General features: G+C 35.5%; 1 protein-coding gene across 1 annotated transcript in view; it reads right to left on the reverse strand.

Moving 5' to 3' along the window:
• The window catches only part of LOC107754795 (adenylate cyclase type 2), a 68,240-nt gene that overhangs the window by 33,406 nt on the left and 8,094 nt on the right, over positions 1-26,740 (reverse strand). Inside the window, exons 2-4 of the mRNA XM_016571380.1 lie at positions 18,933-19,130; positions 10,186-10,347; positions 1,811-1,903 (exon numbers count right to left, since the gene is read on the reverse strand). Of these exons, the coding sequence (XP_016426866.1) occupies positions 1,811-1,903; positions 10,186-10,347; positions 18,933-19,130 (453 nt within the window). The remainder of the gene's footprint in view (positions 1-1,810; positions 1,904-10,185; positions 10,348-18,932; positions 19,131-26,740) is intronic.

Consider the following 26,740-nt stretch of genomic DNA (forward strand, 5'->3'; position numbering starts at 1 on the left):
TTTTCTGACCGATGAGCTTTGTAAAAATCGACGTGTTTCAGAAAGGCGGGGCATAGAGAAGAAACAATAATGTACAGTATGTGGAAAATAATGTGTTTTTTGAACCTTAAACCGCATAAACACATTTCATTACACCAAATACACAAAATAATGTTCTTTTTAGCAACATCATATGACCCCTTTAAAAAATCTGTAGAAATATTGCACTGAAATGTGCGCTGAAGTAATTTGCATATTTTTATTATACCTGTCAAGTTTGTGGTTTTTCATCATTATACAGTCTGTTTAAATAAATATTCAGAAACACATGCAGTGCACTTTTTGTCTTTTTTCTGTTTAACTTTTATTAAACTGCAGATCAAAATAGAATAGGCCAATACCCTAAATAAGGATAAATTATATGACTGACGGCAGCGGCTGCTGTCAATGCACGGATCCAATAAACCCTTGTTTTCTTTCTCAACTCTTTACGTTCACTTAAGACATAACCGATTGTATTTATGGGATATTTTGATATAATTCTGTGTGTATTTGTCCATTCAAATGTGTAAGAATGCGAGAAAGAGAGCTCAGTCCAGTGTTCGCGTATTTAAGAGACGGCTTTTGTGTGCGACCTTTGTGTGTGTGTGCGCAGCACAGAAAACAGAGCGCGAGTGCAGAAGCGAGTTCTATTTCGTCGTTCAGTGCTGTTCTATTTGCAGTTGAATCTTTTGAAATCACAATAAATGCACATACATAAATCGAGAAGCAGAATCGAAATGTAATTTTGTAACAAGTAATTTGATTCCTGAACTTACGCATCTGATCTGATTTCCGAAATTGGAATAGCTTTTCGATTCCTAACCCTCCTAATAAATTATTTCATTCTTGCATGCAAAAAGACCAGTATGGTGACTATGGGGCTATGTAAAATATTTTTTTTGCAACTTACTAGGTTTATCATTTGCCATTTTTTTTCTGATAGTGTCGATAATTGTCTGTTACCTGACTGTTGACATCGACATCACGATACTTACGAGACATCGTCGATATACGATAATATCGTCATATCGCCCAGCCCTATATTGGAATGACCAGCCAGTGCGCAGCTCTGCAGGAGGTAAATGAGGTAAAGGAAACGTGCCAGTATGTTCTACAATATGGCAAGAGCTGACAGCTGAAGCACTCACAGAACATACATACACGATTCAATCACGCCGGGCAGTGAGTGAGCGAAACATTGTCTTTGCCTTGTGCTCTGTAATTGTTCTGCCAGGAAAGCCAAAAAAAACCCCCAACTCTGATAACATTCTCTATAGTAATGGAGCCGGAGGCATGTGCTGGAGCAGGATGATATTTCACCAAGTGAGAGTGATAATTCCTGATGGAGCAGGAGTGCCGCCAGTGATCTGCCTTTATCTCACCGCTCATATTTCACTCACTCAGCCATCACCACGGAGAGACACTTTATCATTATTTCACACAAAACAGCAATAAGCACAACTAACCCAGGCAAGCGAGAGGCCTTGAACAGACTTCCGCCCCACCCGTATCCAACAGGAAACAGAGCGCTGGGGGGAAACAAAGCTATTTTGGGACAATGCAACTCTCGACCCCCTCCGCCTTCGGATATTAGCCGCCTATTGTGGTGATATAATGATCTCTTCGATACAGCTGCAGGAATGACTCACGCTCAAGCCTATCCGATACCTCCCCAAACGAGGCCTACATTAACTTCCTGTTCCCTGAAGGACCAGGCACCACGCAGTTCAGTGCTGTTTATCCGTTCTTTGAAAGCAACAGGCAATCAGTGCATCCCTCTCGGTCGTACCTGCTGATGTTTCTCGAATTCCAGTTTGATGGGAGACTTGATGCAGTTGCAGGTGTCGTGGTACGTCTGTTTGAGTTCAAATATGATGTAGTTCTAAATTTTAATAATTTTTCAAAGTATTACTGTTTTTACTGTAGTGTGTATATATAAATATTTATTGTGTATATACACACACACACACACACACACACACACACAAACTTTTCAATTTTTTGTGGTTGATTTATGATAGATAGATTATGATATACAATGTTTTTCACATTAATATTATATATCAACATTATCAGTGTTATTGTGATCTATATATCATAAGTTGACCAGAAAAGGTGACCACAATAACATTTCTCTGCAAAATTATCACATAATGTGAACTGTTATCATATTGTGTCAAATATGTTATTGTTTAAATAAATAATTTCAATAATATTTAGATATTACAGTGATAAAAGGGGGGATGTGATAAATTTGTCATGAAAATAATATAACAATGCAATAAATCCTAAAATGATATCTTAAAATACACTTCATTTTCTTTAAGCAAAATACAATTTATGTATATTGTAAAATACAATTGTATATAAATATATATTACATTTCTTTTGATTTCAGGGGGAAATTAATAACAAAATTTATTTCAGTAATAAAGTTCTCAGAAACCTTAATTTCAAGCAAGTGTTTATAAATTATCAGTCTGATAAAGGATATGTTATATATTTAGTACTGAATTAATGTGGAGACTCAGAATGTAATAAATACATCATTGGCATACGGTATAAAACAAGTAATGAATGCACAAATTGCCTGGTAAGTACAGGAAGACATTAGTGCCAGACCACAGACACTTCAGGAAAATATGCACAGCAAGCCAAATGGCTTTTGACTGAGTTTCAAATGGCTAAGGTAAGTGCATTAGCGAAAGATGGAATCAGTATAAGGATCCAGAGAGGGATGTGCCTCTACATTGATTCAAAAGATATTGATCTTCAGGAAAAGTGAATTCAGTCCAGCCCATGAAAAGCTTTCAGCAGCCTCATGCATTATGTCAGACTAAGCAAATATCAGCGCAGTACTGAATACGGTGCTGTTATCTTTCACAAATGGAGAGCAGGATGTGTTGGATAATTGGGTTTAATTGCAATAACTGAAACTAGACACAATTGTGTAGACACAATAAGGCATGAGAAATGACAAACCCTCCAATAATGAAGATTTGGCTCATGAATATTGGTGCATGCCTGGAATGTTCAAGAAGGTTATCAAGAATACCATGATGTAAAGATATAGTTTAAATAGATTTTTATAATTTAAATAAATAAATTAAAAAGGGCTTTATTTTCTGTACGCATTTTTTTTTTGTTGGCATCATGTAAATATATAAGTTAATTATAATTTTATAAGTTAAATATATAAATGAATAAATAAATATAAATCAGGTTTAATTTTTAAAGTGATATTTAATTTTGGCTTAATATAAATATATCATTTAATTATATTTTAAAAGTGAAACAAAATATAAAGAAATAATCAAACAAATAAATGAATACATATAAAACAGTTTTCTTTTTTAAGTAAAATTTAATCTTGGCTTGATTTAAATATACAGTGCGTCCGGAAAGTATTCAATTGCCAATGAATTGCCAAATGATGATGATCAAAGCTTGCCGCATCATACCCAAAAAGATTTGAGGCTGTAATTGGTGCCGAAGGTGTTTCAACAAAGTATTGAGCAAAGGCTGAGAACACTTATGTACATGTGATTTTTTTTTCATTTTTTATTTTTAATACATTTGCAAAGATTTCAAACAAACCTCTTTCATGTTGTCATTATGGGGTATTGTTTGTAGAATTTTGAGGAAAATAATGAATTTAATCCATTTTGGAATAAGGCTGTAACATATCAAAATGTGGAAAAAGTGAGTTTCCGGATGCACTGTATCATTTAATTACATTTTATAATTCAAATGAATGAATAAATATATAAACAAATAAATAAATAAATATAAAAAGCTTCTATTTTAAGTCAAATGTATTCTTGGCTTAATGTAAATATATCATTTAATTATATTTTAAAATTCAAATAAAATAATAAAAATATAAAGAAATAAACAAATAAATATAAAACATGTTTTTTTATTAAGTAAAATTTAATCTTGGCTTGATTGTAAATATATCATTTATTTTTTTACATTTAAATAAATGAATAAATATATAAACAAAAAAATAATAATTTCAAAACAGGCTTCATTTTGAGTAAAATTGAATTTTGGCATGATGTAAATATATCATTTAATTATATTTTTATAATTTAAATAAATAAAAAATGAAATAGGTTATATTTTCTAAGTACAATGACATTTATTTTATAATGTCAATATGTATTATTTTTAAATGAAATATAATTCAGACAGGTTCTTGATAATTCACCTACATAGTAAATGAGTTTAAATCAACACTATTAGCTCATAAATATGAATTTGGGGTATGGTAGCTTGCTTGTGATGTTGTGGAGAAAACCACAAAAAAACGAGTATTGTAATTTTTATTTATTTTTTTACTCGGCATACGTAATTAGTGTTTTACTCCTGTAATTTTTTTATAAGGTGGACTGAGGGACGAATCAAACTCATTTTCTGTTGTACTGTAATCAACAGTATACCAGAAATGCTGTCAATAAACCATAATTTGCTGAGCTAGGAACATTTCTTTAATTTGCCCCATTTATGTGGTCAATCTCGTCTGAGCCTCTTTCAGACTCATCAAATTCGCAGCTTCTCCATGGCAACCTCCATACACGCATCTGAGTTGAGCGGTGGAGTAAACACAGCCAGTAAGAACAGACGGGGTTGTTAAGGTTCACCCCAGACTGTGCAAAGGCCTCTGTCATTTTAATTAGACTACAACCTCCTGCTAATATCACTCAATGACATTATTAGCAGATTAAACATCATCCACTGCAGGCAATTACACAACACTCTTCATCAATAAGGTACACAGTCAACAAAGAGCTCCTCAACGACCCCTCAGCATCTCAAGGTACATTGTTTGGCTTCCAGAAATTGATCAAGACCAATCGAATATTAATTAATGAGAAGTTCTGTTTGCCTTGAAACTCTGTCTGTCTATCTAAACTAAAGTTGAATTGGGTTAAATAGCCTGTGATGAAAATGACATTACAACATTTCATGTATACAACATGTCTGATATCCTCTGACACAATGAAATTATATTTTCACACCTTTTGCATAATTTGATAATTTGAAACTTACAGCTTGTTTGGAAATGGCACAGCAACATATTCTGCTCACAAGTGATATTAACCTAATGCAGCCTGTCTTCTCTTCTCTTCTCTTCTCTTCTCTTCTCTTCTCTTCTCTTCTCTTCTCTCCTCTCTCTCTTTCTCTCTCTCTCTCTCTTCAAGCATATGCTATTTAAGGGCTGGTCCACCTGCATGAGACACACCTGTATCTCACTGGGAGAGCTTTATAGGACAGGTCCTTCGAGAGCGGCCTTAATAAGTCATTCTTCTGGCTGTAATCACTGAGCAAGGAGGAAGAGGCCAGTCATAAAGGTAAACGAGCACAGAGCTGGGTCTGCAGGGAACCATAGCTTAATTACAAAACACTGGCATCTGACATCATCTCTACAACTCCGACCCAGACAGATGTGACCTTGTTTTCAACTTTGTTATTTTTTTAGCCTCCGATTAACACGAGACCTTCGTTTGCAGAGTACGTCAGCGGTAAACGTCCTGAAAGTGACGTCCAAAGCCTTTAAAGCCTCTAACAAACAAAGTATGACCCGCAGCTCATGGAGAGCACCTAACATAAAGAGGTCGTAACGCCTCTGAGAGCGAGGAAAGCTTGATTAACCACCAGTGCTGAATGTGAAGGGTCGTTAAGGTTGGTTTTAATGAAGCTCTCCTACTGTTGGAGGCTGACCGTGGTGAAAGTGTTTACAGAACCTAAAGAGGATTATTTTTAAGGTTTTTAAATTGGACTTGACAACAAGCTTATAATAACAATCTACGCCCTTCCGCTACTGGGTTCTTGAACGTAATGCTGCTGCCTCTCGAAACACAATCTGACAGCCAGTATTTTTGTGTTCCTGTGGACCATGTGACTAGAGTGTTGCCTTGGTTACATGCGCTGTGTCTGAAAAACACATCCGCTTGAGATCTGCTTAGGAAAATAATAAAAAAAAAGGTTCTGGAAAATCGATAGAAAGGTAGGTATGAATTATTATTTAAGAGTTATGTAAGACTCTTTAGTACAGCAAACTGAACAAAAAGCAGTGCATGGAAGTGCACTCGGTGTACCTGTCAACTTTATGTATTTATATATAGGCGAGACTGGGGCAAGTTGTCACTCCTTTTACTCCAGTGAATATTTCTCAGGAATGTTTTATATTTAAAGGTCAGTTTTTGCATAGGCACATACCTTATAGTTTTGACTAGAAAAAAGCTATTCAACATTTTCACCGTTATTGCCCAGGAAAGAAAGGTATAATTAATCAACACACACTGACCTTTTGTGACAACATGCAAATGAGCTCCAACAGCAGATTATGCAGTCATGCTACATGAAGCAAGTTGTCACAATTGGAACCTGCTGTTTATTGATTTGAGAAAACACTGCGTTTTATTTTATTTTATATATATATATATATATATATATATGAAATGCTAGAGAAATAAAGTTGGTTATTCATTAGTATTTCAGCAGAAATTAAACAGTGTAATAATTATGAAGCACAAAATAATATATGAAACAGGAAAAAATGTTAAAGGGTAAAGTAAAAAATATATATATATAAATATACAGTATATCATAATATAATTTTGGCAGCAGATTTGTTAATTAATAAATTGTCTTTAATAAAATGAATAAATTAATTTGGTAATTAATAAAAAGTCTTACAACAGTTAACATTTGTGTCCCTATTTGCCCCACGAGACATTTTGGAAAAATACCCTCAGTACAATATAATTTTATTGCATTAAAAATGGGTTTAAAATAACAAATCTGGATTTCCTAAAGACATGCAGTGAAACATTAGCAATCAAAAGACGTGGACCGTCATTTTTGCAGCTGACCCTTTTGCGTAAGCAGTTGTAGCAGCTTCCATTTCAAACGCAAAATTTATGGGAGGAGAGTATTAAAATAAATCATGCAAAGTGATTTACTAAGGTTTGCGTTGGTTATTTAACTGTTACTATTTAACTGTTACTGCTACTATTTTTTATCAAGTTGCTTTATCCCAATTTGCACATTATTAATGTTACTGCTGCTATTATTATCATGTAGTTGCACTCAATTTGCTACGTTACTGTACTATTGTTTTGCACGTCAATATTGCACACTCGCACATACAGATGCACATAGTCTATATTTCGATATTTACATAGTCTATATTTCTACTTCTGCAGCATAGTTTTATTTTTATTATGTTTGTTTTTATGTATGTGTGTGTGTGTTTATTTTTGCACTTGTCTTGGCATTCACTGTGGACAGCAAAGAAAGAATTTCATTGTACAGGGAAACTTTTCCTCACTGTGCACATGACAATAAATGCTTTAAATCCTCGAATCCTTGAATTTTACTGGTATTTGCGTCATTATTTAACGCCCCCCAAAAAAGCATGTCTTAATCCATTTTGCTTCTGTGTTGTTAGTAGATTACATGCACCATTATCATTAGCTAGGTTTCCATCCACCTATATTTTTATGCACATTTTGGGATATTGCATAAAAAAATGCTGGATGGAAATGCCAAGATGCGCATAAATTCTAAAAATGTGCGCATGAACTATGATGGAAACACTTTTACCGAATAAATTCCTTAATGCGCATAAAAAAAAGACATGTAACTTTGCAATGGAACAGCATAAAACTGGACCAACCAATGGACCGATCTCATTGAACAGCATCTGAAATGCTAGTTTTGTCATTCTAAAATGCTTGAGCAAAGTCTTGTCAAAGTTTTTTGTTATAATTAACTCCCAGAACTGCGTTCCCAAACAGCAGGCTCCGAAAATAAGATAACATGACCACGTTTCGTCTGCATGCTCTGAAGCTTGTAATTTATTGTATGTAAAAATTATTTTATATAGTGCCTTCTCCTACTGCAGCAAATTATTTTTTTCTTCATGATATTTAGAGAAAGTTAATCAGGAAGTGATGATTTTGTTCTCTTCAACTCACTGAATGGAAACGGTGCTTTATTTGCAAATGTTTTATGCAATATTCCAATTCTGTGAATAAGTTTAATTCGTAACTTTGGATGGAAGCTATTGGCTCTGCTTTTTTGCAACCCTACTCTTCTGCTCTTGGTAGATTGCATTGTTCATTATGGAAGTTCTTTAATTTGCTCATTGTCAGTAGATCAACCACAGAACGTTCCACTCCCATCGGTGCATTTATGAGATTGCACTCTCACACTAATTTGCCCTGTTTAGCAAATCCGACCCTTAGTTTTGAATTTGTCTCATAATTGATAAAATTAGCATCACTGATTCTGCTACCTTCCTTTTTATTACTGTGAAGCTGCTTTGAAATGATTAGTAGGGAAGAGAGGGGCACAACCTAACACTTTTTGACTTTCTTAGTTTGTGTAAATCCACATGGAGTTCACAGTATATTTTTTCCACATTAATTTCGCACTTGTCCAGTACAAATATATGGATTTGTCTCATTTTAAAGTAACACTAAAAACTGAGATGAAAAACTGACTTCAGCCAGAAATTTACTTTTGCTAAATACATTTTCAGCAATATCTTCAAAAGATTTTAGAATTTTGGGGCACTTTTTTCTCTATACAGTGTTGATATGGCAACTTGTAAATACCGTAAATTTTGTTATGCTAGCATGTGTGGAAATATTTAAACCATGTGTGCCACAACTAACCCCGCATTAGTGTTGTGCCCTGTGCACCCCACTACACTTGACCACTTGTGAACTTAGATAATGCATTTTCAAAGGGAACAGTTTTTAAAACCTAGTGTTGTACAGAGCTTTATTTAAATTTTCATTACTTTGCACTTTAAAATACATGTCTAAATATATGTTTAGTGGTCCATACTGTATGTAACAGATGACGCAATTTATTAATTGTGGTACCTTTGGTAATAAGAAGTGCTAAAAGTGATAAAAAGCAGTTGCAAATGTTTTACAAAATTCACACACTAAATGCGCAACATTTTATGTTCTACAACCAAATTATGTGTAATATCTAATTTATTTCTGCACTTCAGGAAAGTTTTCCTCAAATTCTGAGCTTAGGCATTTTTCAGACCTGAGACAGTCTTGCACACTTACTTTCTGTCGCATTCAAACACTCTCAAGCACACTTGACACATGTGGCACACTTCACATGCACTTGCGTTCTTACAATGGCCACCGCGTGCACGTGACTGTTAAGTCCACAAGACCGTAGTGTGTCCCATTCATCGTTTTAGCTTTCAGAAGGATGTACACTTCTGCTAAGCCCGCACTGAGGCGAGATCCGCGGCAGACTTCTAACCGACAGTCAAAGCGGCATTACGTCACAAAAGTGTGGACTCAGCGGAAGACCGCAATGGTTTAGGGTGCGATTTGGCACAGGGCCTCAAGTGGCCAGTAAGCTTTAGTTTGTGTTTTGTTGGCTCTTCTTTATCCACTGATCTTAGATTTTATGCTGACACCTAGTGGCATGGAGGCATTAGGTTTGTTTGCTAACTGCTGCCGCTTCATAACAAAGTCGTTCAAATTTAGTTTCATTCCTTTTCATGTATGTTTTTCCATTTCACTTGACTGCTTGTTCTGATATTTCATTAGTCCACTTAAAATCATTCTGCATAAAACTTACAACATTTAAAAATAAATGAACTTAATCCAATATATCCTCTGCCAATTCTCCATGCTACAGTGTTTAAAGAGAAGAAGATCAGGACCAATGACACAGATCTGAAACAGCTAACCTTGTGGAATTGCACTGGATGGAGAAATTTTGCCTGTTATTTCTGAAAGGAAATGTGTCATTTAAGTGAGAAGGCTATATGATGAACAAAACAGCCAGGCTGACAGTGGAGGATTATGGGAAGTGTGCCCTCCCATGACAGCAAAGCCATATAGGTCATGGTGAAACACCATCACCCCTGACAACCCCTGCAGGAAACAGAGTAGAAACATCCTTCCACATTCACTCGCTCTCTCTGACTCACATTCTCGAACATATTCTCGTGCCTCAGACAACTTTTTTACAGGACAAACTCTTTGGTCTCTTTGTGCCATTCTGGTGCTCAAAGACTGTCACTGTTTATTCTTAGATACTAGCTGTTCCTTTCTCAGCCCACACAATTTCAGTGAACGAAATCAACTGGAATGACACACACACACTTACCTGCCAGACGAGGGCCTCCATGTGCTCGGTAGTGTTCGAGAGCCAGATGCTGAGCACTAGTGTGTGGGAGGATGAAGTGAGGACACTAGCGATGACGGCATCCCTCATGGAGAACGGCAGCATGGTGTACACCACAAACACAATAAACAGGAAAAATGAGACCTGCAAACAGAGTTAACAGTGCATTAGAGTGCCATTTAACATCTACAGCTCACAAACATAGGATAGAGATCAGATCAGGATAAACGCTGAAATACACTACATGACTTTCGCCCAGATTTTTGCCCTGATTTACAGGTTAGACAAGTTGATGCTTGTTGCTGAAAGTCAAAGTCAGTCTGCAGATTTGAGTTGACAGATTTCACAGAAAATCATGTAGTGTACGATGGTCACAGACTCTATTTTTTAGCATCAGGCTATGATTCCATCCAGTTGGAGATATCAAACGTGTCTGATATTTTGAGCCGATTTTTACAATGCATATTGCTTACATTTGTGATGTGTCTTGTAGCACGTGTTTCTGGGTGGGTTTGTTGTGTTTTGTGAAGACTTGAAACCTGTTAATGTGTGAAATCTTTTTTTTTTCTTTCTTTTTGACATATTGCATGTTCAGATATTCATACAACAAATTGTTCTGGGGGCCATTCAATTTTTGTAAAAATTATAAAAAATGCAGGTAAAAAGTTCAGTGGTAAAAAGTAGTTGCAAATGTTTTAGAATATAAACACACTCATCTCTGCGCCAATAAAATGTCAACACTTTTTACTGCATGTCTTGCGTGATTTGGAAGGAAATGAAACACTAAAATGACATTGTTATGTTTAATTTCTGCAGGAAATTTGTAGATTTAGGAATTTGTTTGGCTATTTGTGTCTTTGAAATTAGCTTAAATTAACATTGAGTCACCACATGTGATGTTTTCATAACGATTCAAGACAAGCGCTTCAAAAAGTGAGCTGATACCATGATGAAACACGGGTCATGAGTGTTTGTTTGCTTGCCTTCGTCTACAATGCTGAGAGAGTGACAGGCTCTTAATCAATACTGACAATTTGATATGTTTGTGCACAAAGGCCTTTATTACAGGAGAGTTTCACAATTCATGCCGAGGTGGACTGGAGCTCATTCTGACACTGACAGCCTCACAAACGCCAACCATCCCTAAACAATCAACCACTTATATTTATTAATCAATATCAATAATGGACTAAAAAATGCAAAATCACCTGTGTATATTTGTGTAATGTATTTTGGGCTTACACATTATGTGTGTAATATATTTGCGCTCTGGCTCGGCTGTAGAATATAGTATACATTTTTTAAAGATTTTTATATAATAACTTTTTCAGCCTGCAACCTGTCGTAACAGCCTGTTTACAAAACCAATCTTGCTGCACATAATGTGCTGCTCAAACTGTTCATACTAAAATGATCAGGGACATTGTTAAAAATAAACTTCAGCCACTTTTTCCTAACACTGGGATCCTTCAGAATAATATAAAGAGAGGCTGGAGATACACGCAGCCAGAAGCAGCACAAGGTTTGGCAAACTTTCCCCACATTTTACTGTTATCATTGGTTTATGTGGTGTTTAGGAAAACTATTATCCATCCTGCTTTCATCTTGTTACCTCAGGTTTTTGATCATCCAGTAGGCCTCATTGACGTAATAAACGTGGGCGCACCTGAGCTGATGCATTCATAATCAGAAAGTTACGTAAATTCAGTTTAGTAAATGCACTTTTTTGACTGGAAAGATAGAGAGGTTCTGGAAGTTTCAGTGCACATCAAGCTCTTTTATTGATCTCAAAAGATCAAGGCATTTGTTTGAAATTTGACTTGCAACTTTTACAAGAGGTGTAGCATACTCTGCTAAATTGAATGAAGGTGAAAGGAAAGTGAACATAAATCAAGAAAATTAAAAGAAAAAGAGAATATATGCTACAGTTTTATTTTGTATATATTATTTGGGTCACTGTTAACTAACTATTAAAGTAAACTAACTATTAACTTTTGCTTCAATAAACTCTTAATTTGCTGCTTATTAATAGTTAGTAAGGCAGTTTTTAAGTTTAGGTATGGGGTAGGATTAAAGCATCTAAAATATGGTAATGCAGAATAAGGTATTATGTGCTTAAGTACTAATAAACAGCCAATATGCTAGTAATATGCATGCTAATAAGCAACTAGTTAATAGTGTATTACCATTATATTATAGTTACTTAGTTGTTGCTAATAAACTTTTAAGATTTCTGAAATAACATCTGTTATCACTGGCTAACCTGTGTGCTAACATAATTCATGCTGACATTTATCAAGATAGCGAAGCTGCTAAATAACGAATGGGTATTAATATGCAGGAACGTTGCTAAGGGGGGGAAGTGATAAATTGTACAAGAGGGCCAGAAAACCTGGTGATGCCACTGCCTACATTTACATATTAAAGGGATAGTTCAACCCTTCTTTCTTCAGTTTCTTTCTTCTGTTGAAGACAAAAGAAGAATTTTGAAGTATGTGGTAGTTGATGGTAGCCATTGACTTCCATAGTCATTTTTTCCATATATGGAAGTCAATGGCTACTACAGTCAAATGTTAGTTTTAATTCTAACATTTTTCCAAATTTATTTTGTGTTCAACAGCTGAAAGAAACTCATACAGGTTTGGAATGACAAGAGGACCAGTAAATAATGACAGAATTTAAATTTTTGGGTGAACTATCCCTTTAATATGTAAATGAGGGCAGTATTATGTTGATGAGCTCATGGTTGTGACATCATGATGACATGTTTTTCTAGCTTAGTTTCTACAAATGGAGTTTTGCACACGGCCAACACTCATATATTTCAAAAGAACAAGAAAATAATCTGTTTTGCACAATATGTCCTCTTTAAATGATCTGTAGTCTTTTAGTTAGTGCCAAACTGCAGGTTTCATCAGGTTTTTAACGCTTCAACGATGTAATACACTCATAAATATTCCAAAACTTGTGTTTTATATTTTTTACACTGAGTGCTGTTTTTTTTGTGTGTGTGTGTGAGCGAGGGCTCAATATAGCACTGGAGGAATGGCAGATAGGGCACTGGACAGCAGCAAAGCCTAATGGATTTCTGGCTTGGTCAACCTCACAGACCACACACACACACACTGCCAAAAAACAAACAGATTGCAGGGCAGTAATTTTTCTTGAGCCTTATCGATCGCCATTTCCACTCTGTCCGCCGCAGAGGAGGATCAGAGAAACCGTCAGGAATGGTTACATTTGGCTTGTGAAGGAGAGAGAATCCCCTTGTAGACAGAACGCTCCGCTGGGCTCCGGGCCGAGGGGCGTCTCGCACTTTCACCTCGGATTGGACAGATAGTTTGTGTTTTCGCTAAAGTTTTGAAGTGTTGGAGTTCAGTCTCAAGAACTGGCAAGGTTAAATGCTTAATCTCTCCAATGAACGGATTACTTGCCAGTTCCATGCCTGCTTAAAGTTCTGGTCTATCGGCTAGCAGGATTAAGACTGGCAGTTCAATTCAGTGGTCTTATTCTACATCAGACCAGGTTATACGGCACTGAATTCTAAATATTTTGTCTTTGTCTGACCTCTGGCTCTGTACATGTATGGGAACTAGAGTCATGAAGAAATCAAGCATGATACAGCATTACACTGATAGATCAAGTGAACATACAGTTAGTTAGGTCCATATATATTTGCACACTGACACAATTTTCATAATTCCGGCTCTGTATGCCACCAGAACAGAACAGAAAAAAAAAAAAAAATCAAGATGAAATTGAAGTGCAGACTTTAAGCTTTAATTCAAAGGGGTTGAACAAAATATAACATAAAATGCTTAGGAATTGCAACCATTGTTATACACAGTCCCCCCCAATTTCAGGGGCTCAAATGTAATTGGACAAATAAATATAATCATAAATAAAATGTTCATTTTTAATATTTTGTTGAGAATCCTTTGCAGGCAATGACTGCCCTAAGTCTGGAACTCATGGACATCACCAGAGACTGGGTTTCCTCCTTTGTGATGCTTTGCCAGGCCTTTACTGCAGCTGACTTCAGTTGTTGTGTGTTTGTGGGTCTTTCTGCCTATAGTTTTGTCTTCAGCAAGTAAAATGCATGCTCAGTCGGGTTGAGATCAGGAGACTGACTTGGCTATTGCAGAATATTACACTTTTTTACCTTCAAAAACTCCTAGGTTGCTTTTGCTGTATGTTTTGGGTCATCGTCCATTTGTACTATGAAGCGACATCCAATCAACTTTGCTGCATTTGACTGAATCTGGGCAGACAGTATATCCCTATACACTTCAGAATTCTCATTTAGTTTAACTTGATGTACTAAAATAACTAAAACTAAAACGAAATTTAATAAAAACCTATATAGACATCTTTTTTAAAAAACAAGAACTGATAAAAAGCACAAAAACACACAACAAAATAACAAAAACTTTACAAATTAAAATGCAAACAGATGCGCTATGGGTTATTTCTCATTAATCTGAATGATGAGAAATTCAGATGTATATATGCATATATATGTTATCCCTGCATATTTTATGAGTACAGTTTGTAAATACATAATTTGTTACTCGCATTACCTTAAATTGCAATTTTAACATATAATTTTAAGTTTTATCATGATGTTATAGCTATATTGATCTAGAATATTGTGTTAAGATATTATTGCTATAAAACCATCACATAAAATTAGATTGTAACATATGTAAAGCATATTCTTCAAGGGTTGCTAAGGCAACAGATGATAGTAAATACATAAGACACACTTAACAGGTTTGCTTTTTCATAGTGAATAAGATTATGTGGTCTACTGGGATTCTAATGTCTGGTTAACCAGTCTGCACTGCTTTTGTATTAGGAAAGCAAATGGAAATGGAATAATCTGATAATCTGAAAGCCTTTGTTATCATCACATGCAGTCCTATCACACTTATGGATCTCAGGAAAAACTCAAATAAACGGGGTGAATTGAGGATAATTAGCACACAGCATTTCAATTATTAAACAACTGGTATGACAGAGAACAGCAAATTTACATTAATGACATAAAACTGACATACTATTGATATACTGTATATAACAACATACCAAACTTATTCACATTATTTCATAAATTTAACTGATATATTTAAGCTGTTTAGCTGAAAATGCAATAAATAAATAAATAAAAATAAATAAACATTAAATGCTTTTATTAATATTATTTGAAGTTTTTTGATTTAGGCCAAACTGTCATTCATCACCATTGTGTTTTACTTATAATAACTAAATAGGAATTTTACCTAAATTTAGCACTCTAAGAAAAAGTGCAAAGCTGTCAATGGTATGGTATCCTAAGGTGCAAAAGCTAAAAGGTACAACTTTAAAAAAAAATCTTATTTACCCTTAAATGGTATATATTAGTACCTTAAATGTACCAATATTAGTAAAGGCGAAAAATTATAATGTGTACTTTATTTGTGTCATTTACAGTGTTACAACCAAAATATACTACCAGAATTAACCTTAACGCATTAACTGCATTAATTCATGACTGACAAAAGTGGCAGCTGGTGCTTTTCAAATGAGGGGATGCACAGATGCCACCCATCAACGACAAAATGTGTGTTCACATATATTTTTTATCCCAGTGACTATCTGCAATGCTGCTAAAAGCAGCTTCCCACTTCTCACTACGTGTTTCCCGCACCCTCTTAGAGCAATCACCATTGATTAACAGATTTCACTCAGCTTATCTGAAACAACACAAGGCATTTTCCTTTGCCCTCTTCCTTAAAAAGTATTAAAAAAGTGACTCGAAATCTTCACCTGCCTGCCACCTTCACTCTCTCATCACTTCATTAGTTCCCCATCATTCTTTTACATCCTTCATAAGGCATTCAATTGGCACGTCTGGCAACACCAAATTGTAGGAAATGAGGCTTCACAAGACTGTGTGTGTTTTCGGAGGTCTTTTCTTCTGATTTGCCCTCAGGCTGATTGGCGTAAGGCGAGTACGGCTGCCTTTTGTTCCTCTGCTGACTCTGAGCTCAATTATGTTCTCTCTCCTGTACAACATACAAAGGCTGCTGGCTTTTCACGGGCATCTCTAATGGAGAACTACTGCTGTGGGTTAATGATGCCTGCATTACAGACATCTGTGAGGAATAGTGAGGGCTTTTCATCTGCAGTAGTACCTTGACCCATGCTGGTGACTCTATAGTTGGGAGTTTTTCCTTGTAAGCGTTGCAAAGCGACTCCAAGTATACAGCTTGTTAGAGCTCAAGCAATGTGGCCGTCAAATAGCATAACCACAGAGAAAACTGTACTAAGAGCACAGTGTGTAGCTTAAAAGGCTAGAGTAAAAACAGGAAATTAAATAGGGCATAGCCTAATAGAGATCTTTAAGTCTTCAACTACTGTAGACGCAGCTACTGTGCCATTCACTTCCGCTAATAAGCGCACATATGCTACTTCAAGACACATCCAGATACTCTTTGCTAATTAGTACTTTGCTGCAGTACTCTGAGTGCTAATTAGGTGGTAGCTTATTCAGATCGCCTGAACCCGACTAGTTCTTCCCGTCACGTATGCAAAGACTTATTAGAAGGCTTCTCTGAATTTCCTGCATCAGACGACTGGTTCCCTCTAGAGCTAAACCTTCAGTCACAGCATGCGAGCTCAGACTGCACCAAGCTTAGGGAGTACTTTATATGACAGAGAACTGATATAAAGACCGGCGTAGCTGCTCACCACCATATGTGGTGCCTTGGATGCTGGTGTGCTGATGTCTCAACTGTAGCTTCTTAACATAGGTTGAACAGTTTCACCAGTTGGCACCGTTTAGCATGGCTGTAATGCTCCACAATCTACACCAGCACCAAAACACCACTAACCAGCCTGGAGCAGATAAAGGTTCAAGGTTAAGCTGGTTAGCATGGCCCAGATTTTCTATACATAAACTGAACTGTGGCTCATCTAAATATGGACCAACACATAACAGAGTTAAAGGTAATTTACTCCCTTTAGCCCTGTGCCTCTAAAACAGGCCATTAAAAAAACAAACACAACAAAAGCAATGAAACACAAAGCAAAGCGAATCAAAACAGAAAAAAACTAAGCAAAGCAAAACCTAGCAAAACAAAAGCAATAAACAATGCAAAGCAAACAGCAAAAAACTAAAACAAAACAAAAAGCTCAAAGCAAAATAGAGCGAAAAACAAAGCAACCCAAAAGCAATGAAACACAATGCAATGCAAAGCAAACAGCAAAAAACTAAAACAAAACAAAAAGCTCAAAGCAAAATAGAGCGAAAAACAAAGCAACCCAAAAGCAATGAAACACAATGCAATGCAAAACAGAGCAAAAAAACAAAAGCAAAGCAAAACACAAACAAAAGCAAAACTCAAAAACAACGCAAAGCAAAGAAAAAGAGCAAAAAAAAAACAAAAAATAAAAGCAAAGCAAAACACAAACAAAAGCAAAACTCAAAAACAACGCAAAGCAAAGAAACAGAGCAAAAAAAAAACAAAAAATAAAAGCAAAGCAAAACAGAACAGAACATAAAAAAACAAAAATGAAAAGCAAAGAAAGCAAAGCAAAAAAACAAAAAAACAAAACAAAACAACAAAAGCAAAGCAAATCAGGACAAAAATAAAACAAAGGCAAAGAAAAGAAAACACAATTGAAAAAAAAATTATATTGAGGAAGTACAATCAAATAATGCAACTACAACTTTGGGCCACTCATCAATATGGTATTCATAACCTCACTTCTGATGGAGAAACCTCTCCAGAATAGTGGGATATTTATGGCTAATTGTTTAAAATGGATGTCATGTAGGTGCCACCTAGCTTTTACTGAAGCAGTTCCTAGTAAAATGTTGCCGCCCTTTGATACAGAGCCAATTTGTGTCGTATATGCATATCTCATCATTTCCAGATCACTGAGCGCATCCGAGTTATTAAGTTATTAAGTCATGTCAAGCAAACAGCCTGGATGACTCACGGGCGAGCTACATTTACTCGTGCACGGAACAGCCGATCTCTCCTCCTACAGTCAGTGTAATATCATAAATCAAGAGCTGTTTATAAAAGACGACCAAAGCGCGGATGTTTTTGCCATCTTGCTGAGTGGTGGCTGGGCTGATTGCACCTCCTCCTCGCAGAGCGGGAAGAAAAAAAAACAAAGTGTGCGAACAAGCCAAGCAAGTCGGTTTAAAGGAACACTCCACTATTTTTGAAAATAGGCTCATTTTCCAACTCCCCTAGAGTTAAAATTGGAGTGTTCCTTTAATACCAGATTCGTTTTATGGATGCAGAGGCGGACAGAAATAACGCAAATTGTCATAATTACTCTAAGACATGCATTTATGTTGAGACTGTGTCACAGTCATTAGCCAGAATCATGTGTTAAGCGGAGTTCAATGAGAATGATTCAGTGCGCAGAACAGCTCGCACACTAAAATTCATGAATTACTGTGCAAATGACTGAAGGAAAATGACACCGCGTTAGTGAATATCTGCATGATTGTGCAGCGCTTTCCATCAGAGTAATTTACTTGCACATCTACATATATAAATCGCACTGACGCAAGTCGTGTTTTATGCATGCCGAATACTTAATTCTGAGCACTTCGGTGTGATAAAAAGGTACATTAAAAAGTGATAGCCGTAGAGGTCGAAGGCAGTCACTGAAGAACAATTGCACAGAAATGGAGAGTGATGAAAGTGCTGTCACTCAAGTCTCACCTGGTCCCATGGACAGATGATCCCACCGAAGAACATGAAGAGGTAACCCATGGCAACCAGACAGCCCCAGATGAGCAGGGAGAAGAGGCGGAGAAGCTTTTTGAAGACCGACTCAATGCAGACGAGGATGAAGATGGTGAGAAAAATGGCCAGAGTTGTGGGCACAGTCATGATGAAGGCCATGTGTTCCTCCATGGTCTGTGGAAACATAATGACAGTTCACGGCTCATTCACTAGCTGATGAAGAAGAGGACTGTCTACTGAGACACGGTGGAAAAGAACAGACAAGGCATATTCGCTTGCACATTTAAAGCTGGATTAAACACAAAGAAGAACTGAAAGACGGACTCTTCTATGAGTCAATGACAAAATAGTGAAACTCTGACCCTAACCTCAGACTCTGAAACAGAGTTCAGTCTATTCTGTCCAAACTTTTTAATTAGCATACTGTGTTCTGTCAAAGTGTGACAGTTGTGTTTTTACTGTTGAATTATTAATATGGACAATTAACATTTGAAAAACACTCAAACTGTTAGTGCAGTATAGGGTTATATTGGGTTTGTGCTCATAAAATGCAATCAAATCAATTAATGTACATTAAAATCAACATTTGCAACCCATTTCACTTCCATAATGTGGCATATTTGAGTGAAACAGGATATGCAATGACAAATGTGAACCGGATAAACTGATTTATTGAAAAGAAATATTTGTGGTCACTTAAATGTTTTTTAATGTTTTTTAATGTTAAAGTCTCTTACGCTCACCAAGGATGTATTTATTTGATCAAAAACACAGTAAAAACAGTAATATTGTGAAATATTATTACAATTTAAGATGAACTCTTTTATTTAAAATACTTTTATTGTATTTGAATATATGTATATTACTGTTCAAAAATTTGGGGTCGGTCGGTTAATGTTTGTTTTTATGTTCTCACCAATGCTGCATTTAATTTGGTCAAAACACAGTAAAAACAGTAATATTGTAAAATATTATTATAATTTAAGATGAACTATTTTATTTAAAATACTTTTATTGTATTTGAATATATGTACATTACTGTTCAAAAATTTGGGGTCGGTCGGTTAATGTTTTTTTTTTTAATGTTCTCACCAATGCTGCATTTAATTTGGTCAAAACACAGTAAAAACAGTAATATTGTAAAATATTATTATAATTTAAGATTAACTCTTTTATTTAAAATAACGGCTTTGCATTTGAATATATGTACACTGCTGTTCAAAAATTTGAGGTCAGTAATGTTTTTTTAATGTAATTCGTTTTTAATTTTTCATGTTCGCGCCAATGCTGCATTTAATTTGGTGAAAAACCCAGTAAAAACAGTAATATTGTGAAATATTATTACAATTTAAAGTAACTGTCTTCTATTGTAATATATTTTAAAATGTAATTTATTCCTGTGATACAAAGCTGAATTTTCAGCATCATAACTTCAGTCTTCAGTGTCACATGATCCTTCAGAAATCATTCTAATATACTGATTTGCTGCTCAAGAAACATTTCTGATTATTATCAATGCTGAAAACAGTTGTGCTGCTTAATATTTGAGTGGAAATCAGGATTCTTTGATGAATAGAAAGTTCAAAATAATAGCATTTATTTGAAATAATAATCTTTGGTAAGATTATAAATGTCTTTACTATCACTTTCAGTTGATTTAATGCATCCTTGTTGAATTAATTTCTTTCAGAAAAATCTTACTGACCACTTTTATAGTGTTTCTGTGTTGTTTTGGAGGCTTTAATATCTACAATAGTCTGTAATAAATACAACTGCATGGAAAGGAGCGATCAGCACATTCTTTTCAATTTCTTCTTTTGAATTTCACCTTACGAAGTAGGTAATACTGATTTGGAATGATATGAGGTTGAGTAAATTATATATTTTTGGTAGGACAATCCATTTAAAAAAGTAAATATGATCCATTTAGTTTCACGCGGACTTTAAAGAGGCAAACTGTGACCTTTCATAAAGTCTATTTCTACCTGAAGCTCTCGTCACCATTCGGTAATTCTCTGTTTGACTGTGCAAGAGTTCGAGGGACTCAGTCTAGACTTACAGTCACACACTCGCAGACTGTTCATCTACTGCAGACGGAGACAGAAATAGACTGAGCTGTGGCAGGAGGGGACAGTCAGAAGAGAGATTTTTAATAACTACATTATAGCTACATTATCTGTGCAGATTTATTGCAGATGACTCATGACATATGCCATGGAGGGTTTATTACTGTTTGAATTGAACAAAGACGACTTCATCCTCTGGCCATCATTAAAGCTTTTCCAAAAAAAAAAAAAATCACAAATTAATTACAACCTGTTCAGTTCGGGTAGTAATTATTTATATGAGGTGTGTGTGGCTTGTACGGGTGCTGTAGATGTGGGTAATGTGGTGTTGCACCATCGGTTCGGATGACTGTGTGCGTGTTTTGTGAATGATGAGAGAGCATTGAGCTGGCAAACTCACAGTAATATAATGCCTGTACCACAGTATGACTCACCAGCCATTAGAGGAGACACCCCAGGGAGTACTACAAATTCAAGGGAACTCTGGCACACAGATCGAATCTCAATGAACTCTTGGGGAACACATCCTTTCTGTTTCCATTAGCCACAGACAGACAGAGAAGTGCCCACACCTGCTCCGCTTTTTCACGCACTGAAATAACTCAACATTGATTATAACTTGATATTGAAAATGAAAGAAAGTTGCTAGAGTGTTGATAGATGGTTGCTAAGACGTTCTGGGTGATTGTTACAGGCTCAAGTCAATAGAGCATTGCAGGGATGATGTATATTTGTAGGCCAAAAACCCAAAAGTGAGTCCACTTTTTAGCTCTTCCGGATTCATTGTCATTTAGACAATTGGTTTTCTGAATGGGATTTTGGTTGAATGCCTGAAATAATGTATGTGTTGAACACAAGCTCAAGATATTTTCACGTTTTATTCCACCATATAAAATAGATTCCACCATATAAAAACATCCTAACTGTAACTCTTTTTAAAGCTTTTACCTGTCTTGAAAAAGGCAGTTACTAACAAGTGGCTAAATGTGACTACAGAGACTGTCATTAAACATCATCACGCTGAACAGGTAAACTCATCTACTCGCTAGTCGCTTTGACAGCCTCGCCGTTCATATCCGCGCTCTTGTAAATTACTGTAACTCAAACTTTCAGGGAAAATGTTTAAAAAAAAAGACTGAAAGAATTTTTAGAAGCACTGGCATATTTTGTTTACAGCCTATGCTTGGATTTCTACTTCTGACGATTGTATTTAAGCTTCAAAATTCATAAATGATCATCATGATGAACTTTTGTTGGACACATTTTCTGCTTATTTTCTGTAATAATAATAAATATAATAAATAAATAAATAAATAAAAAAGGAAAAATCCGGAGTTTTTTTGAGGGAACCAGGGTGATGTCCACAAAATATTTTTATTACTAGAAAGGCGCATTAAAACTGCATATGAAAACTTCATACCACACATTCATAATTTGTTTTTATTACTTCTAATTTTCAAATGTACTTTGTGCAGATTTTATTGTGTTTGCCTTGTCACAAACCCAGATTGTTTTATCTAACAATGTGAAAAGCCATGAATAAATCATTATTACATTTAAAACCAAGGTAAACTAAAATTATATATATATATATATATATATATATACACACACACACACTTACCTGAACACTGTTTCTGGTGAGGAGTTGGTGAGATAAAACATGTCAGACGACTTCGAAGAGACTCCTGATTCTCCTCCTCTGAGATTAAACACAGTGTGTTTCACATATCAGTGTGAAAACATATCATTTAAGCCTCACAAATCATTTTATGCTCTTTCCATCAGCTCACACACACACACACATATATATTTAATTTGCATAAATTTTTCAAGAATTACAACAGATGCAGTGTAATTTTGACCATGTTGAACATATTTACCCATAATGCATTTCTGGTGAAGTACTTGTTTAAAGGGATACTCCACCCAAATATTCTCTCATCATTTACTCACCATCATGCCATTCCAGATGATTTTCTTTCTACAGATAAGTGCAAAGGTTTCTTTTAGAAAAATAATCCATCTCTGTGAGTTCACATACAAAGGACCCACAAAGCTGATGCTTCAAAAAGCATGCGAAGCAAACTCGATGGTAAACCATCCAGTGAACTCTCATATGAGCATTTAAATGATTAGTATTTTTCTCACACACACTTTTTGTTTTGCTTTAGGAGACAGTGATTTATGGGGTTGTATGAGTTATCATTGTGTTCACTTTGTGTTGTTTTTGAAGTGTCGACTTTTGAGGTCCTATACACTTGCTTTATATGGATTCACAGAGGTGGATTATTTGTCTAAAAATCTTCATTCGTGTTCATCTGAAGAAAGACCGTTTGAAGACAGTCATACACATCTAGGATGACATGAAGGTGAGTAAATGATGAGAGAATTTTCATTTTTGTGGTTGATATCCCTTTCACAAGTAGAACAGTGTCAGGAGATATGAGATGTGACGTGTGAAGAACAAGACAAATCAAGGTAAGTATCACTTGCTAACAGAATATTTTTTGTGTATAATATCCAATCAAGCTGTAATTTGTCAAATTATAACAAAATGTGAAAGTATTCATCATCAAAACAAAAGAGCCTGTCTATTTATTCCAAAAATGTTTAAAATGTAACACCCACCATCGTCATTTCTATCACAGAAAATGCAAAATATCGTTTGAGATGTGATTTTTTTTTTATAGACAGGATAATGTTAGTCTACAAAATAATTAATTCTATTTTAATTAATTATGGTCTAAATCCAGGGCCAAATTTGTGTGTAGTTTAAAAACACTCATAAATCTATGTGCATTTCTTGTTTAGCATCTTTGTCAACTGGACACTCTCAGAAAAAAAAAAGGTACAAAAGCTGTCACTGGGACAGTACCTTTTTAAAAGGTACACTTTTGTACCTTATTTACCCCAAAAGGCTGCATATTAGTACCTTAAAGCCCCGTTCACACCAAGAACTATAACTATAAAGATAACTATAAAGATAACGATATTAGCGTCCACACCAGCGAACGATATCGTCTGTTTATTCTAAGCGCACATGCGTCTGCCGCTTTAAATTCTTGAGCTTGTTACAGCAGGATGGATTCTGATTGGCTGTCAGTGTTTTATCGTTCATCAGCTGGAAAAAAAAATCGTTTTGAAAGTGATTCCAACGATATCGTTCCTCTGTATCGTTATCGTTATAGTTGTGGTGTGAACTATGCTATTCTTTAATATTGAGAACGATTTTTAGAACTATATCTTTATCGTTATCTTTATAGTTATCGTGCTTGGTGTGAACGGGCCTTAAAGGTGCCATTCATGTCTAGCATCATTCATATCTGCAGCATAAATGGTGCAAGTTATGCACCAAGGGTTGTATTAAGGTTTGTTTAAACCCTCATATATGCAATAATAATGCTTGCATTAGCAAACACAATTAACAATGTGCACCCGTCTGACATTCCCCTTCCTCTTTCTAGGGCAATTATAATTAAATGTCTACATCAAAGTGCAGATTCACTGCCTACATGATTAGCCTAAAATCCCCATTTTAGGCCCATTCCCATCAGCCCTTCTCCTTCCTGTTCTCCTACTCTCATCACTCTTTCATCCCTCACAGCATGAGTCAGACTTGGCTCCTATCAGTCCCTTTTCTTCACGCTATCAAGGGCCAGAGCTCATATAGCCAGCTGATTGTGCATTTGAGCCCATTTAAATCCATTTAACTCCATTTTGCAGGGGCCACAAAGGCATGGAGACGCACACATCGGGGTGCTTTGTTACAGCGCTATCCCTTCCACAGGCACTTCCTGTTCAATTGTCTGAGCATTTGAGTTTAATGTGAGTTTGTGCGTGTTTACTGTGGTTTTGCAGCCCTGCAGACTTGCTGATGGGACAAAAATGTAAAACATGCCACTCACCGTCAGCAGAAAGCAAACTTACACCATACCCACACACTCAACTGTCAAAACAGAGCCACATTTTTCATTATCTCACAATTGCAGTGCAAAAAAATAAAGGAGAAAGAAAAGAAAATCGATTCTTGTATTGAATTTTGCAATGTGCGTATATAATTCCACTGCTGGGCACCTGTAATTTTTGGAACGGTACGGAGTCATGCATTTTTCATACTCTTATTATTCTTCCAAAGTACTGACAGACACTTATCTCACACAAGCATCTATTACAGCTTGCTCATCAGTTCCATATCCATATTTACACTCAGCTTTAAAATAAAAGAAAGCTACAGTGGCAACAAAAGATTTGGATAAACCTGCCATACTTTCAAGCATGTTTCTCACAAAAAAATGAAAATTCGCTGAAAGATGTAGATGAGTTTGTTTCTTCATCAGAACAAATTTGGGGAAATGTAGCATTTTACATCACTTGCTCACCAATGGATCCTCTGCAGTGAATGGGTGCCGTCAGAATGAGAGTTCAAACAGCTGATTAAAAACATCACAATAACCCACAAGTAATCCACACCACTCCAGTCCATCACAACATCTTGTGAAATGAAAAGATGCACGTTTGTTAGAAACAAATCCATCATTTAGAAGTTTTAACTTTAAACTTCTATATGGCCCATAGTCCATAATTCAAAATAACGCTTCCTCCAGTGAAAAAGTCCATCTCCTGTTGTCCTTTCACATCAATATCCACTGAGTTATTTGTTTAGAACTGTTTTCGGACTGCTTTTGCTTGTAAACGGTGCTTGATCTGTGTATATTTCTCTGCTTATTTAGGCAAGATTAATTTTCACTGGAGAAAGGAATAGTATTAGCAAGAAGAAATGGTTTGAAGTTAACACCTCAAAGGTGGATTTGTTTCATACAAACATGCAAATTTTTACTTCATTAGCAGTCATTAGAGTATTAGTAGACTGTCTGCTAACACTTCTAACACTTTATTTTAATGGGTCCACAACATACTGACTGAGAAACTTTGCAAGTATATGTCAATTTATTTTACTAACCCTAAACCTAACCTAACAGTCTACTCCGAGAGTTAGTAGACATGTAGTTGCAAATTAATTCAGAATTAGTTGACATGTAGTTGCAAAGTTACTTATAGTTAGCAGAATGTCTAAAGTAGACTATCAAAATAAAGTGTAACCGATTATTGTGATGTTTTTATCAGCTGTTTGGACTCTCATTCTGACGGCACCCATTCACTGCTGAGGCTCCACTGGTGAGAAAATTATGTAATGCTACATTTTCCCAAATTTGTTGTTGATGAAGAAACTAACTCATCTACATCTTGGATGGCCTGAGGGTGAGTAAATTTTCATTTTTGGGTGAAATATTCCTTTTAAAATGTATGAAAGCTGCTTTGTTATTTCTTTTATTTTGAAAGAAATCAATTACATGACAGTTTTTTATGTGTTGATCTGTTATTTTTTATTTAAAAAAATACAGATGAGCATAGTTTTAATTTATTAATAAAAAATTAACTTAAAAATAGTAGCATTTTAAAATTAATTATAAAAATTATTGACTAAGAAATCCTTATTAAGCAGTTTGGCAAAATGATTATTTCTTAGAAAAATAAGTTAAAGGGGTCATATGATGCTTTTTTAAAGATCATTATTTTGTGTATTTGGTGTAACAGAATATGTTGACATGCTTTAATGTTCAAAAAACACATTATTTTTCAAATACTGTACATTATTGTAGGTCCTCTATGCCCCGCCTCTCTCAAACGCTTCGTTTTCTACAAAGCCCCCTCCTT

The sequence above is a fragment of the Sinocyclocheilus rhinocerous genome, unplaced genomic scaffold (genome assembly GCF_001515625.1).
Source record: "Sinocyclocheilus rhinocerous isolate Xijiao unplaced genomic scaffold, SAMN03320098_v1.1 scaffold21, whole genome shotgun sequence".
NCBI classification, from domain to species: Eukaryota; Metazoa; Chordata; class Actinopteri; order Cypriniformes; family Cyprinidae; genus Sinocyclocheilus; species Sinocyclocheilus rhinocerous.